General features: G+C 36.5%; 1 protein-coding gene and 1 pseudogene across 1 annotated transcript; one reads left to right on the top strand and one right to left on the bottom strand.

The window, feature by feature from the left end:
- Positions 1-1,753: 1,753 nt before the first annotated feature.
- Positions 1,754-2,935, top strand: LOC149267103 (F-box only protein 6-like). Its single transcript, XM_089410227.1, has one exon. The coding sequence runs from the start codon at positions 1,754-1,756 to the stop codon at positions 2,933-2,935; it is 1,182 nt and encodes a 393-aa protein (XP_089266353.1).
- Positions 2,936-4,396: 1,461 nt separating this feature from the next.
- LOC149267104 (uncharacterized) lies at positions 4,397-5,617 on the bottom strand (annotated as a pseudogene).
- Positions 5,618-13,106: the final 7,489 nt, after the last annotated feature.

Consider the following 13,106-nt stretch of genomic DNA (forward strand, 5'->3'; position numbering starts at 1 on the left):
GAAAATTGATGAAACGTGGTCCCTGAAGGAAAGCAGGTTGTAGGGTCAGCACCTACCTACTAGTAAATGGATCGGCTAGTACAAGAGCTGAGGGGGTTGTAACTCCCTTCCAAAAGTAGTTGGAAAACGAGAGAGGGTTGTAACCCTCTGCAGGTTGTAGCCTGCGTACTGGTAAAGGACTGCACCAGTACATTGTAAAAGAAGTTCTTATTAAAGAAGAAAGAGACGAATTGCAGCAGGTGGTTTTCACCCACATTGGGTTTCCACCTCATATCATGGTGTTCATGTGTGTGGCTCTTGTGTGATGTTTTGTTCTGTTATTCTGCACCTGTTTACTGTTAATATGCTTAATAATGTTCTGATGCATTTAATGAAGATTAAGCTAACTGAATTATAAGATCTCTGGATATACGCGAGTTTCATTAGACACAGTAGCGTGTACACGCGGGTTCACTTAATTGAAGTAGCGTATAGGTTTCTGAGTATGAAATTTGAAAGTTTTTACTAATCTGATAATACTAATTCACCCCCCCCGCCCCCCCGCCCCCCCCCCCCCCTCTCAGTATTATTTCCAACACTTAGCACTATATGCTATATTTGGCATAGAAAGACATATCTAGCAGATCCCTAGAGTTGGAGAACTCTACTAAAACCTAAGCATGCCAGAATTGCTAAAATAGGTAAAATGGCTCATTGATTGATTCCATATGAGCAAGAAGGACGAGGAAGTGAATTACCTGGCTTAATCACAATTATCCATACCTGAGTGTCCCTCATGCCATGAAGAATTAAATTAGAAAATAGCATTGGGTGTAATGGAGGTGGTTATGAAAGAGAGAAGCCATTACGAATTTTCAATCACGCTGCACCAACATTGAATGAGTGACAATGCCTTCCCCTTCTGAAAAATATGACAGCATAGGGGGGGGGAACTCATCGACAAGGATGGGAGACAAGCCACCTAAGTAACTAGGCAAGTTTCCATGCACATGGTGGGTGAAGATAGGAACTGGAGAAAGTGACAAAGGAGAGCACTAGAGTCAAGCCAATAGCCTAAAACATAGAACATGTTGGAGACTTGACAAACACAATTGATGTCTATTACATATGATTGTCAAGGGACCTTGACCTATTACTTTGGAAAGTAAAGCTCCTTAAATGCTCCTTAGTAGTAAAAGGCACATTAAACTCCAGCCTCATTTATTTCATTACATGTCACTAACAGTGAAGTAATTCGTTTTATATTTATTAATAATAACAATAATTTAAAATAAATTTATAATTTTTATAATTTTAAAGATATTAACAAATAAGTATTTTTTATTATACTTATCTTATAAGTATAATAATTATACTAAAATTATATAAAAAAAATTATAAAACATTTTTCTTTAGGATAAGTGAAACTTCAACATCGCACAATTAAACATCTCTTAATAAATATTTTTTATTTAATATAATAAAGGCTGTTATATATTTTATAACACTTTTTTATATATTCTTATTAATCTAATAATCAAAAGTAAAACACATGGGAAGACTGAAGACCCCGCACGAGACAGCTAACATATCTTGTATCCATCTCATTAATTTGATAAAAACCAAATACAGTCAGTGCACGCATTGACCCTGAATTTACAATTCCTACCTTTATATTTCTATAAATATTTTCATTCATCATCCATTGCTGCACTCCAATCATCTCGTCGTTGGTTCTTTGTTGCACACTGTAATCCCCCCATCGTTGGATTCAATGGGCGAAGTGATGAAGTACTCTGACATCCCGGAGTTGCCTGACCATTTGAAACACAACATATTAGCGTGTCTGCCCCTCGAATGTCTCTGTAGATTTCGGAGCGTTTGCAAAGACTGGAATGCTCTGCTTTCATCAACCAAATTCACAGCTAAATGGAAACAGTCGCCTTTCAACAGGACGCCATGGCTCGTTGTACAGAATGGCCAATCTCAAATGGCTGGTTCTCTAGCTTACTCCTTCTTCACCCACACCTGGAAGAAGACTTCTTTCCTCTCCCTTTCTTTCCTGAAACAAAAGGGAATGCATATTGATTTCCATGGATCTGCAGCCGGCCTGCTCTTGCTGGGACTCTTTCCAGCGTTTGTCGTTTTCAATCCTCTCACAAGAACGTCCTTAACGCTTCCTCCCATCTCATCCATACGCTCTGTCAGAGCCTCGGGGATCATGGAAGGGAATGGCGACAGCAGAGACACATACAAAGTGGTGGCACTAGGCCCACCGCGTGGTCAGAGTGGTGATATAGTGGAAATCTATGATTCCAATGATAAGTCATGGAGAATTGCAGGACAGGTGCCGGAGAATGTGTGGGTAATGCGGGCAGGAATGGGAATGCAGATGGTTTTCTGTGACGGTGCTTTGTACTGTCTGGCGATCATTAATGGAGGCTGGGGCATTATGGGTTTCAACATCAAAGAGGAGACCTTCTTTTCTGCAGCCTTGCCAGAGACTGCGAGGAGAAAGCAAGTTTTTCCTTACCTGCTCACTTGTGGGTCACAAGTTGTAGTCACAGGCGGGAAGCTCAAAGATGGGGAGCAGAGCCTTTTGCAGGAGGTCATTATATGGGAGTTTGTGAAGGTGAAGGTGAAAGTGGATGATAACTCGTCCTCTGGTTTATCATGTGGGTGGAAGGAGATTGGTGTTATGCCTCCATCAATGTGTGAGGAGGTTAACCTGACTTTGTCTCATATCAATGGCTCTACCGACTGCCCGATCATGTGTTGCCTAGGAGTTGGGGACTATGCATGCTTTATTCTCAACGGATGTATGCAGTCGATGGAGGTGGTATTTTACAATGTGATTGAGAAGACATGGGGTCGCCTTCCTAGTTGCCGCTTAGAGGATGAAGGGTATGTGAGAGTTATGGAATTTGAGCCGAGGCCTGACATGAAGGTTGGCTGAAACCTGCTATGCATGCCTTAGCCTTTCCATCACTGCCATGAACATTATCTCTGTTTTTCCCAGATTCAGTCCCTTTTTTCTTAATTTCTTCTTGTTGCCTTCTCCTACAAAGATCGTTATCTCCGTCTATTTATTTTGTTCAGATTTAGTATGTTTTTATCTATTTAATTTAGAGTGAAGTTTATTTCAGGGATTTAATTTAGAGTGAAACCTGTACTTAATCCAATTCCAAGGACTTTTGCAAAACAGTAAATAGGCAGTTGCGGGCCCTTCTACTCTGTAAAGTGTATGGCTTGCCATATGCATGACAAAATGTTTCAATTTCTGTGTTAGTAACAAAAGCAGGGGTCTTCTTATTTCTTTAACCTTCTATAGCTCCTTTTCATGTCCATAACTATTCAATTATTGTCATTAAATATTTCAAGCAGCTTTAAGAGTTTTGAAAGTAGTAGTCCATAGGTACTTTTATCATACAGGAAACTAAAGAGTCTTTCAGCCTTCCATTTGCTAAATTCCAAATAACTTCCCAATCTTTTAAAATCTCGTTCAATTTCAAATGTGGATAGCTCAGTTCTAGCTTCATGCGATACGCAATTCATTCAAGAAGATGTAATTAACACAGGCACAATCAGCCAAGCTTGAAAGATCAATGCCACAATATGAATCTCTTTTTATTATCATCTGTATCCTTATTGCTGAATATATTGCTCTCAACATATCTAAACAGTAGATGTAATAAAGGATATCAATATTGCTTTGAAGTTTTTTCATTATACATAGAGGATTATGGCCAGCCTCATGCTTGGGTACATTTTCATGTGCATGACTATTGAATTATTGTCATTAATGTTCAACCAACGAAATGGATGTGACAGAGGAGAGAACTCTACACATTATTCCTCTCTATTTTGTGTCAAGGCACAAGGCATAATCTAAATCCAACATCATATTTGACACTATTCCTAAAAACCAACGCCATATAGCCAGACTGAATTTCCACATCTTCACAGCCTTGGACATCAAAAACCAGCCAACGTTCACTTGTTTGAACTTTTAGTTTTCGGGTTATCTAAATTATTAAAAAATGTGATCCATTTGGATTTATACTGATTAATCCTTGAGAAATTTCTGAAATCTACTAATGAACAGGATAATAACAGCATTGAATAAGTAGGCCATTGGCATATTTATTTAGATAAAAAACAGCTCAAGTGGCACAAGATATGCCTTTGATCTCATAAATTAGAAAAGCATTGAATAATGGGTTTATTCTATTTTATGTAAGAGTTGAACCTAAATTCCAACCATTTCACACTTAGCAAGAATTAACACAGGAAGCCAATCAAAATACCAATTTGAATGAATCAGTATTATGAATTAATTAATGAAACGAAAAAGGAATTACGTCTGTTTACTACAGTAGACCAGGCTAAGACTCAATGTATAGTGTACTTGTTTTCATTAGGGTTTCACAATTTGGAATTTCCCCATGTAAATGATGTAAGACCTTAGCTGTCTGGTAAGAAACAAGCAGCAATGATTAGAATAATAATTGATGTATACACTGGACAACGATAGTGAATGTCTCAATGAATGGAAAAATAATTGGTATTGAGAAATCTTATGGTGCAGACTAGAGAAGCCAAGAATCTTAGTAAGCTGGATATGGGGAGTTGGACCAAAGCATTTTGCTCTTGTCAAACAGAAACTGGTACAATATCCAATGGTTGAAACAATCTGCGTTGTCTTCAAAATATAACAAGCACTCACTCCAACACTTCTACCTTGAATGAGCAAACCCCAAACAGCTGTGCGGCCCTGCTGATCTGAACTCTGCCTTCCATTCCCATTACAGAGCACATTTTCTTCTTCACTTTCAGGAGAGATATCTTGATTCAACTTTTGTACAAGAATCACCGCATCAGGAGATATATCTCTCAGAGAATTTCTGATCTTAGCCCAACTGTCGACCTTTCCAAACATATCCGCATAATCCCTTTGTTTCTTCAAACTTGCTGAAGGAGATTTTCTGTCAAATACATAGTGCAGAAAGGGGGCTTTCTGAATATGCTTGAGAATCTGCTCGACCAGGGAATAAAACAAAGGACAAAATTCAGAATTTCACCAAGGGGATATATACAAAAAGATGATATTCCAACTTCTGCCAGAGAAATTGAAAACCAATTAGTCAAATTTCATCAGATTCTATCCACAGTAAAGGCACATCAAGAGAATTGCATCATAAAGGACAAAACCATCAAGAATATTGCATCAAATTCTTCCAAAAGGTATAAACTATTATATTTTGATTTATGTTTACTACCGTACATCCATTACTGAATCTGTCATCCATTCTTCGAGCTTCTCATATGTAACTGGCGGGCGGCTTTTCATTTCTTCACCACAGGTTAGCCAATCTATACTGAAGCTCATTTTTGCTGGTTTTCTTGTTCCCTGTTTGAAATAGGATTGCATTGCTGGTTAAAACATAGAGTTTGGCGTTTGAAATACTACTTTTACATGAAATTGCAGAGAGATGGGCGCGCTCTGTTTTCCATGAGAAGACGATCTAGAAGGCTTAACCACAGAATTTTCGATGAAAACTGAGACTCCGCTTTGCAGTGCCTTGGTCACCATCGAAACTCTTACGAGCATTAATTACTAGGATTTGCAGGTCAGGAAACGTTTTCTGGCAACCCCGAGGTTGCTCGGACTCTAACTAGTCGCAAAGTTATGGAAATTTTGAGAATTCCCAAGAAAATTATGGAAAAGCTGGAAAGTTATAAAAATTTGGAGAAAAATTTATAAAAATTCAAATCATATTTAGAGAAAATCCGATAAAAAAATTTATAAATCCAAATTATAATTGTTAAATTTATTTCTCAAAACTTATTACTTAATATAACAACACCCAAATAATCGATGCACCGGGCGTTCTCGAGGACGTTCCACCCAAAAGATTTTTTGCAACGTGGGAGCCGAAGCAGGGAAACGCTGGCCTTATCGGAATGAAACAAAGGGAATTTTCAGAATTTTAAGTTTTCTACCAATTATTTTTAGAATTTTTATATTAAAGTCCATTATTTTCAGAAATTTTATATTAAAGCCAATTATTTTTACCATTTTTATATTAAATGTAAGTGATGCAATCTGTAGAGATCTATCCTATTAAGAATTATCAATTATTAAAGTAGTGAATCTATAATTTAAATTTAAAAGTTATAAAAATCGAGTTGTTTTTATTAAGATTTTTTTGGAAGTTTTTCTGTTGCGTTTTTTCTGTCTAATTTCTTTAAAATCTGGCAAGAATTTATTGAAATTACATACTGGATGGGTAATCCGCACAATTGAAGTGCTCTAAGGTTTTTTCAGGGCATTAAATCTATATATAGAGTCAAAAAAACCAGTTTAAATAACACAAAAAGACAACCCCCAATTAATTTATATTAATTTAATCAATTCAATTGATTTAAAATAAAAATAAAAATTTTAAACTTAATATTATATTTAAATAATATATCTAGTGCCCTAAGGTTTTTTCAAGGTGTTGAATCTATATATATAGTGAAAAAACCAATTTAAATAACACAAAAAAGTCCAAAAAGTCCCAAAAACAACTCCTAATTAATTTATATTAATTTAATAAATACAATTGATTTAAAATAAAAAATTTAAACTTAATATTATATTTATATAATATATCTAAAACTATATTAGAAAGTGAAGATGAATCTTCATAGTTAAGAATCTTGTTACATGTTTTTTTATAATTATTTATTTTTGTAAGTTATCTTTATATTGCAATAGAAGATTCTATATAGATTAACAAAATTGTTATATTTGGCTTGCCATATTGGAAGCCAAGCAAAGAAATAAAATAGAGAGTGAAGAACTAACAACATTAAAAGGAGTATCCATGATGAACAAAGAACAAAACCAATTGTCTCCTCACACAGGGAAACTAGCAACAAGAGGCAAAAGAAGTGGCCATGTTGAACTAAAAGGTTTGAGCTAACAAGAAAATCAAACTAAGCATCTAGTTAAAGTAAAACATAACTATAGCCCTAAGGGCTAGATGGAGAAGCCAAAATTGAGATAACACTACAAGGAATTGAAGCATTAGGATGATAAAGAAGTATCCAAGTTCATTGGTTGTTCCTCAACCTTGCATGGGGGAGGAACCAAAGAGCTCGATGGAGAACCCATCTCTAACTGGGTCAGTCAACCTTCCATGTCATGCATGGGCTCTCAGAGTTCATCCAACCTGTTAGCACTCCTCAGTGTCCCAAGGTTGAGAAAGGAAACCAAGGAGGTAACCTCAAACTAATATTTAGACTTGGCAGTTAACCCTACCAAATCAGAGAGGGCTCTCTCAAGAATGTCACAGCGATGAAATGACTGGAGAGAGAATTCAGACGTTAGGCTAGATATTAAGCTCAAGGGTGTTTGAATTTATGGTTTGTTGGATGAAGCTCATAGATATAGGAACTAGGCTAAGGTTTTTAATGATCAAATGCAGAGATATAATGGGGCAAGAAAGGTATGATCAGTGATAGAAATAGGGTGTCGAGGTGGTGCAGAGATGAAAAGATAGAAGATCAGAATGAACATGTGACCATGAATTCATTCATCAAGAAGAAAGAACACTGGCATGAAAATCTCAACAAAACAGAGAATATAACCTATGAATTTTGTTTAAAACTCGTGAGATGATCACAAGAAAAGCATAGAGATGGTAGGAAAAGAAATATCAAAGAAAACACTATCATAGAAACACACCACAAGAATCCCAAGATAATAACTGCATCTGTCTGTTATATTACTGCAAAATGTACACTAGACCCAAAGTTATGATTCACAAACATCCAACCTACAATAATTTGAAATTTGAAGTATTTATACAATTATTTACAAAATAAACATCTTGAAACAGAATTCAAGATTTGTTACAAAAATTATAAAAATAGTTTCAAATTGCTAATAATATTGATCGATTGAGTTTCTGATGTTGTTCTGGGCATTCTGGTGGTAACTAAGGCCTTAAATAGACATTTATGTTAATCGTGATGGTTGATGAATTGCAATGTTGTTCCACTTTTCATTGCATTATGTTCTGAAAATTATTGTGATAAATGCGCAATGTTGTCCTCTATCCTTTTGCTACTTAAAACGTGTTGGAAAGGTCCTTGTTTCCCTCTAAGCGGAGGCGAAATGGACGATTTGGTGCTCTGTGAATGGAGGCTGTGGTCTTTTAGTTGGGAAATTACATGAAAAACAACAAGAAATCATGGCCGGGAGCGTAGAAAATGAACTAATTTTGACCATCCGGGAGGATTTATTAACCGTTGATCTGGGACTGCTGATTCGAGATGATTAAATCTAGGTCATTGATCCAGGTCATTGTATATCGCAATCGCAATAGAGGGCAGGGCCTTTTACTATGTTTCATAGTGTTTTGCCGACTATCTAGACGCGAAACTTCAAAAACCACAATATATAAAATATCGCGTTCACTGCCTTATCGCATTGCAATGAGAGAGGGGCTGGTGGAGGAGGGACTTAAGACTCGTGTGATCCTTAATTGTGATATCGCAATCGGCGAGGTGACGGAACTTGCAATATCGAAATCAGCGTGTGGGACTTTATCGCAATCAGCGGGGAGTGTTAACTGTAGACCTGGACCCAAAATGTATTAAAACTTAGCATATAGTATTTCAGATCCAGTAGGGCTCCATGCATATCACAATCACAATGGTCAGGGGAATGGGCCTTGGTTATTGCAGGTTGCGATTGCGATTGCGCAATCGCAATCGAAAAGGAGATGGATGAGCCGATTTTTGTATACGTGGCACTGCAGGGCCCAGATCTCTTGCAACCGAGGAAGAAGTAGAAGTGTAAAGGCTTTCGGGCAATGTAACAATATATTAACAAAAGGAACAAAGGTATGGCCAAGGCATGAGAGTTAACAACAATAGTGCAAGGCTAGAGTTAAAATGGATATGACTAGAGTTTAAATGGTTTTTGGTTTAAAGTTTAAATGGGTTATAATAAATGAAATAATATGGGATATGGCTAGAGTTAAATGGAAAAGAATGGGAAAATAGAAAATGGCTAGAGTTTGGAAATATGAAGGGAGAATGAAATTAAGGCTGGAAAAGGGAAAAAAACGCAGTCATGGGTCCACGAGACAAGTCAAATTTAATCTGAAAGTATTATAATTTGACAAAAAATTATGTCATCAATATGAAAGAGTACATTTGATCATGGATAATATTCAACACTAACACAACCTATGTAAAATATTGGCCTAGGATTGTCTTCTATCCAACCAAATTTTTCCAATCAATGACTTGACATGCCAATGTAAATCAACAATATGCGGATAATGATTTTGATAGCATCCTAAATTACCTTTATTAGGAACCAAAGGAGTAATGACTACCATAACATATGAATCAAGAGTGGCCTATTGTTCATGGTGGATTTTTTCCACTAGTCGAATTTCCTCTTGTATCCCTTATGGTGCACTGACATGGAAGCTATGAGTTGAGGATTTCGCTTGAAGACGTGTCCTGGAACCCTTTAAAGCTCCACAACCTCCATCGTTGCACCCACAGTGAGCTATTTAATGCATTACGGTTTCCAGAGCCAACAAGGCTTCACATGGACCCGAACTAAGGTGAGAGGGGAGTTGCATGAGGTGGCCATGAAAGAGAGAAGCCATTACAAATTGGTTGTCAAGTTTCACTAGCATTGAACAACAAAAAATTCCCTTCGTTTCTAAAAAGCGAACAACATAAGGGGGAAACCCATCGAAAGTGATGGGAGACAACCCACCTAGGCAACCAAGCAAGGGTCCAGGAACAAGGTGGGCAAAGATAAGAGCTAGAGGAAGTGACAAAGGAGAGCAGTAAGGTCAAGCCACTAGCTTGAAACATAGAACATGATGGAGAGTCGATGAACACGACTGACACGCATTGCATATGATTGCCAAGGGGCCTCGACCTCTCACCTTGGATGAGGCTCTTTAAATGTGCCTCAAGGAAGAGACATTTGTTGAAAGTGGTAATGGGAGGGCAAGTTGAGCCCCAACGCCATTTATTTCATTTCATTGCATGGCACCCCGGTCGTGTAATTTGTTTTATAATTTTTAATAATAACAATAATTTAAAATAAAGTTAAAAACAAAAATATGATTTGTTTTAATTTTCAAAATAATCATAAAATAAGTGTTTTGATGTTCATCATGAATTAAATTATTGATATTTATCAATTATTTAATTTATAAAATTATACTAATATTATAAAAATTCATAAAACACTAAGATAATGTTGTTTCAAAAAAAGAAAAACTCAATTAGTGATAGATTTCTCGATTATCAATGATGCTCATCATGAATTAATCATATTGATATTTATCAATTAAATCTATAAAATTATACTAATATTTATAAAAATTCATAAAACACTTTTTAAGATAGTGTTGTTTCGTCCATAGGGTCTTGGATATATGGTGAATGGGTGCTCCGTTAAGGCACTCCTTGATGTGAAGTCATCGGTTCAATTCCCCGCTCTGATTAGGGTGACATATTGGACATGATGAAGATGTAGTCCTTCCAAGCTTACAAAAAAAGATAGTGTTGTTTCAAAAAAAAACAACTCAATTAGTGATGGATTTCTCAATTATCAATGGATGTAAATATATAGTTAAAGGTTAAAATTCGCTTAGCCTCATAACATATAAAAGAAACAGAAACAAACTTATAAGAAGCATCAACGTCAAAGAAATTATCATTTAACTTTTTATTTAGGAATCGTCAACATCCAAGAAATTATGGTTTTTAAACTTTTTATGGTATGTTTCCAAGGATAAGTAAAACATCAATGTTGAACAATTAAAAATACCGTAATAAATATTTGTATTTAATATAATATGAACAATTGGATATTTTATAACATTTTTTCTATATATTATCATTAATTACACAGAAGGTGTTCCTATGATGGGTTTGACTGGGTAGATTTAGCCAATAAGATTTGTGAATTTTTGTCCTCCTCCATCTAAATAAAAATTGACATGTGGCACTGCAAATGACATCATGGAATTAACTAAGAAATATGTCGTCATTTCTTTGTCGTGGAAACGTTTCACCTGCACCATTGTTTCCTCCCTGTGGAAATGTTTTAAGAAGAGCAGTGCCTTTCCCAAAAGCCTTATGGTCTGTGGGCTTACCTCGGTGTAAGTATGGCAGTGGCAGTTTTCTCTCAGAGAAGGGTGATGTTTACATTTTTGGGGTTCTTCTGTTGCTAATTATCTTTGGTCGGATGCCTCTATAGGTGATGGCATCTCCCATGACAGAAGTTGAGAGAGCATATCTCATATCACAGGTTACACACTAGGATCATTCAAGCAACACCTTGGATCTCGTGGACGCCATGCTTAGTGAGGATTATGATAAAAGCCAGGCTCTGCTTTGCATCATCGTTTCTCTTCTTTGCCTGTAGGTGGCCTGTAGAGATTGCCAGCAGTGAGGAAGGTGATCTTCATGGAACTAATATTTTCCGCAACAACCTCCAAATTAAATTCTCTGCAGTTCCCCAATTTACAATTTTTTGTACCTTCTTCCCAATTTGTGAATAGGCATGATTTATGTCACAAGTGCCATAGTTTAATTGTATTTGATTTTATTCCATCCCAATCATCCGTTGAGAGAAATGCTTCCATTGATGCAATATTGTCTGCTTCATCCAATGAGTTTTTGGAATTGGTGCACCGAGTTCATGAAGTAATCTTCTATTCTAACTGACAAATAAATCCTTCATTTAAGAAGAACCTAGAACATGTTGAGAAGGTTTTAGAGCTTCTCACTAATGCCAAAATTTCCATGCAATTCTTTCATTGGATAAGGCAGTGCCCTCGCTATAGGCACGACTTTGATTTCCATGCGATGTTAATAAATTTGCTCCTCTTGGCTCATCTTTTCTAGCCTGCAGGGTATATTTGAACACTTACGATCAAGGTCTATGCCCGTGTTGAAGAGATAGACAAGGTAATGGAATTCCTTAAAACATTGCATTATAAGGGTTTCAAGCTCAAACTCCAAGATTATAATTCTTTGTTAATAGCCTTCGCAAGGCTCAATATGCCCAACACTGCAGAGAGCCTTTATAGGGAGATGTTGAGCAGTGGAATTAAGCCAAACAATTGACATACAATACTATGATTGATACGCTCTTCAAGCAGGGGAAGGTGCATAATGCTAAGAATTCTTAAGTCAAATTTAGGAAGAAGGTTGGTATCCCAATACATTCACCTACACATCCTTCATTCTAAGGAATTGTAGGAACCGAAATATGGCTGAAGCATCCAAGGTATTTCAACAAATTCAATAACAATGTTGTGATCCAAATTCAATGACTATACAATTCTAATTAATGGTCTATGCACTTAGGGCAGAATAGAGGAGGCCTTTCTAATGCTCATTGAGATGGTGGAGAATGGTTGCAAGGTTATTGTGCACACTTGTACTATGCCCATTGATGTTCTTTATGATGCAGGTAGGTTACAAGAGGCGTTTGATCTGGTTAGTAAAATAGTGGAAAGGGTTGTCAACCAAACATTCATAATTATATTGCATTAATCAACGGGTTTTGCAAAGAAAGAAGACTGGAAAAGGCAACTGAATTATTCAATAAAGTACTGGAACAAGGTCTTGTGCTAATGTGGTCACTTACAATGCCCTCATTGACAGCCTGTGTAGAGAGAGGAAAGTGGATGCTTCTTTTGAGATTCATGAAAAGATTGAAAAGACTAGTTGTAAACCAAATGCTCACACCCAAAATGAACTGATAAATGGACTCTGCAAATAGCAGAAGTTTCAGGAGACAATGTTTCTTTTTTATGGAATGCTTAAAAGTTGTCTGACCCCCACTCGAGCAACATATAACACTTTGATTGACGGTTATTGTAAAGAGGGTAAAACTAATAATGCTTTTAGGCTTCTTGACATGATGAAGAAAAATGTTTGTGAACCTAACCTGCACACTTATAATGAATTGATTAATGGAATTTGTAAAGAGGGGAAGTTGGAACAAGCTTATGATTTATTCAGTGAGCTCCATGAGAAAGGCTTGACCCCAAATGAAGTAATGTATACTACTTTGATTTATG

This window comes from Pinus tabuliformis, chromosome 6 (genome assembly GCF_031772625.1).
Source record: "Pinus tabuliformis cultivar Carrire ecotype Pingquan chromosome 6, CPIR1, whole genome shotgun sequence".
Classification (NCBI taxonomy): Eukaryota; Viridiplantae; Streptophyta; class Pinopsida; order Pinales; family Pinaceae; genus Pinus; species Pinus tabuliformis.

Bases quoted from the DNA above. Each gene is read 5' to 3' on its own strand.
- LOC149267103 (XM_089410227.1), top strand. From the start codon at position 1,754: ATGGGCGAAGTGATGAAGTACTCTGACATCCCGGAGTTGCCTGACCAT.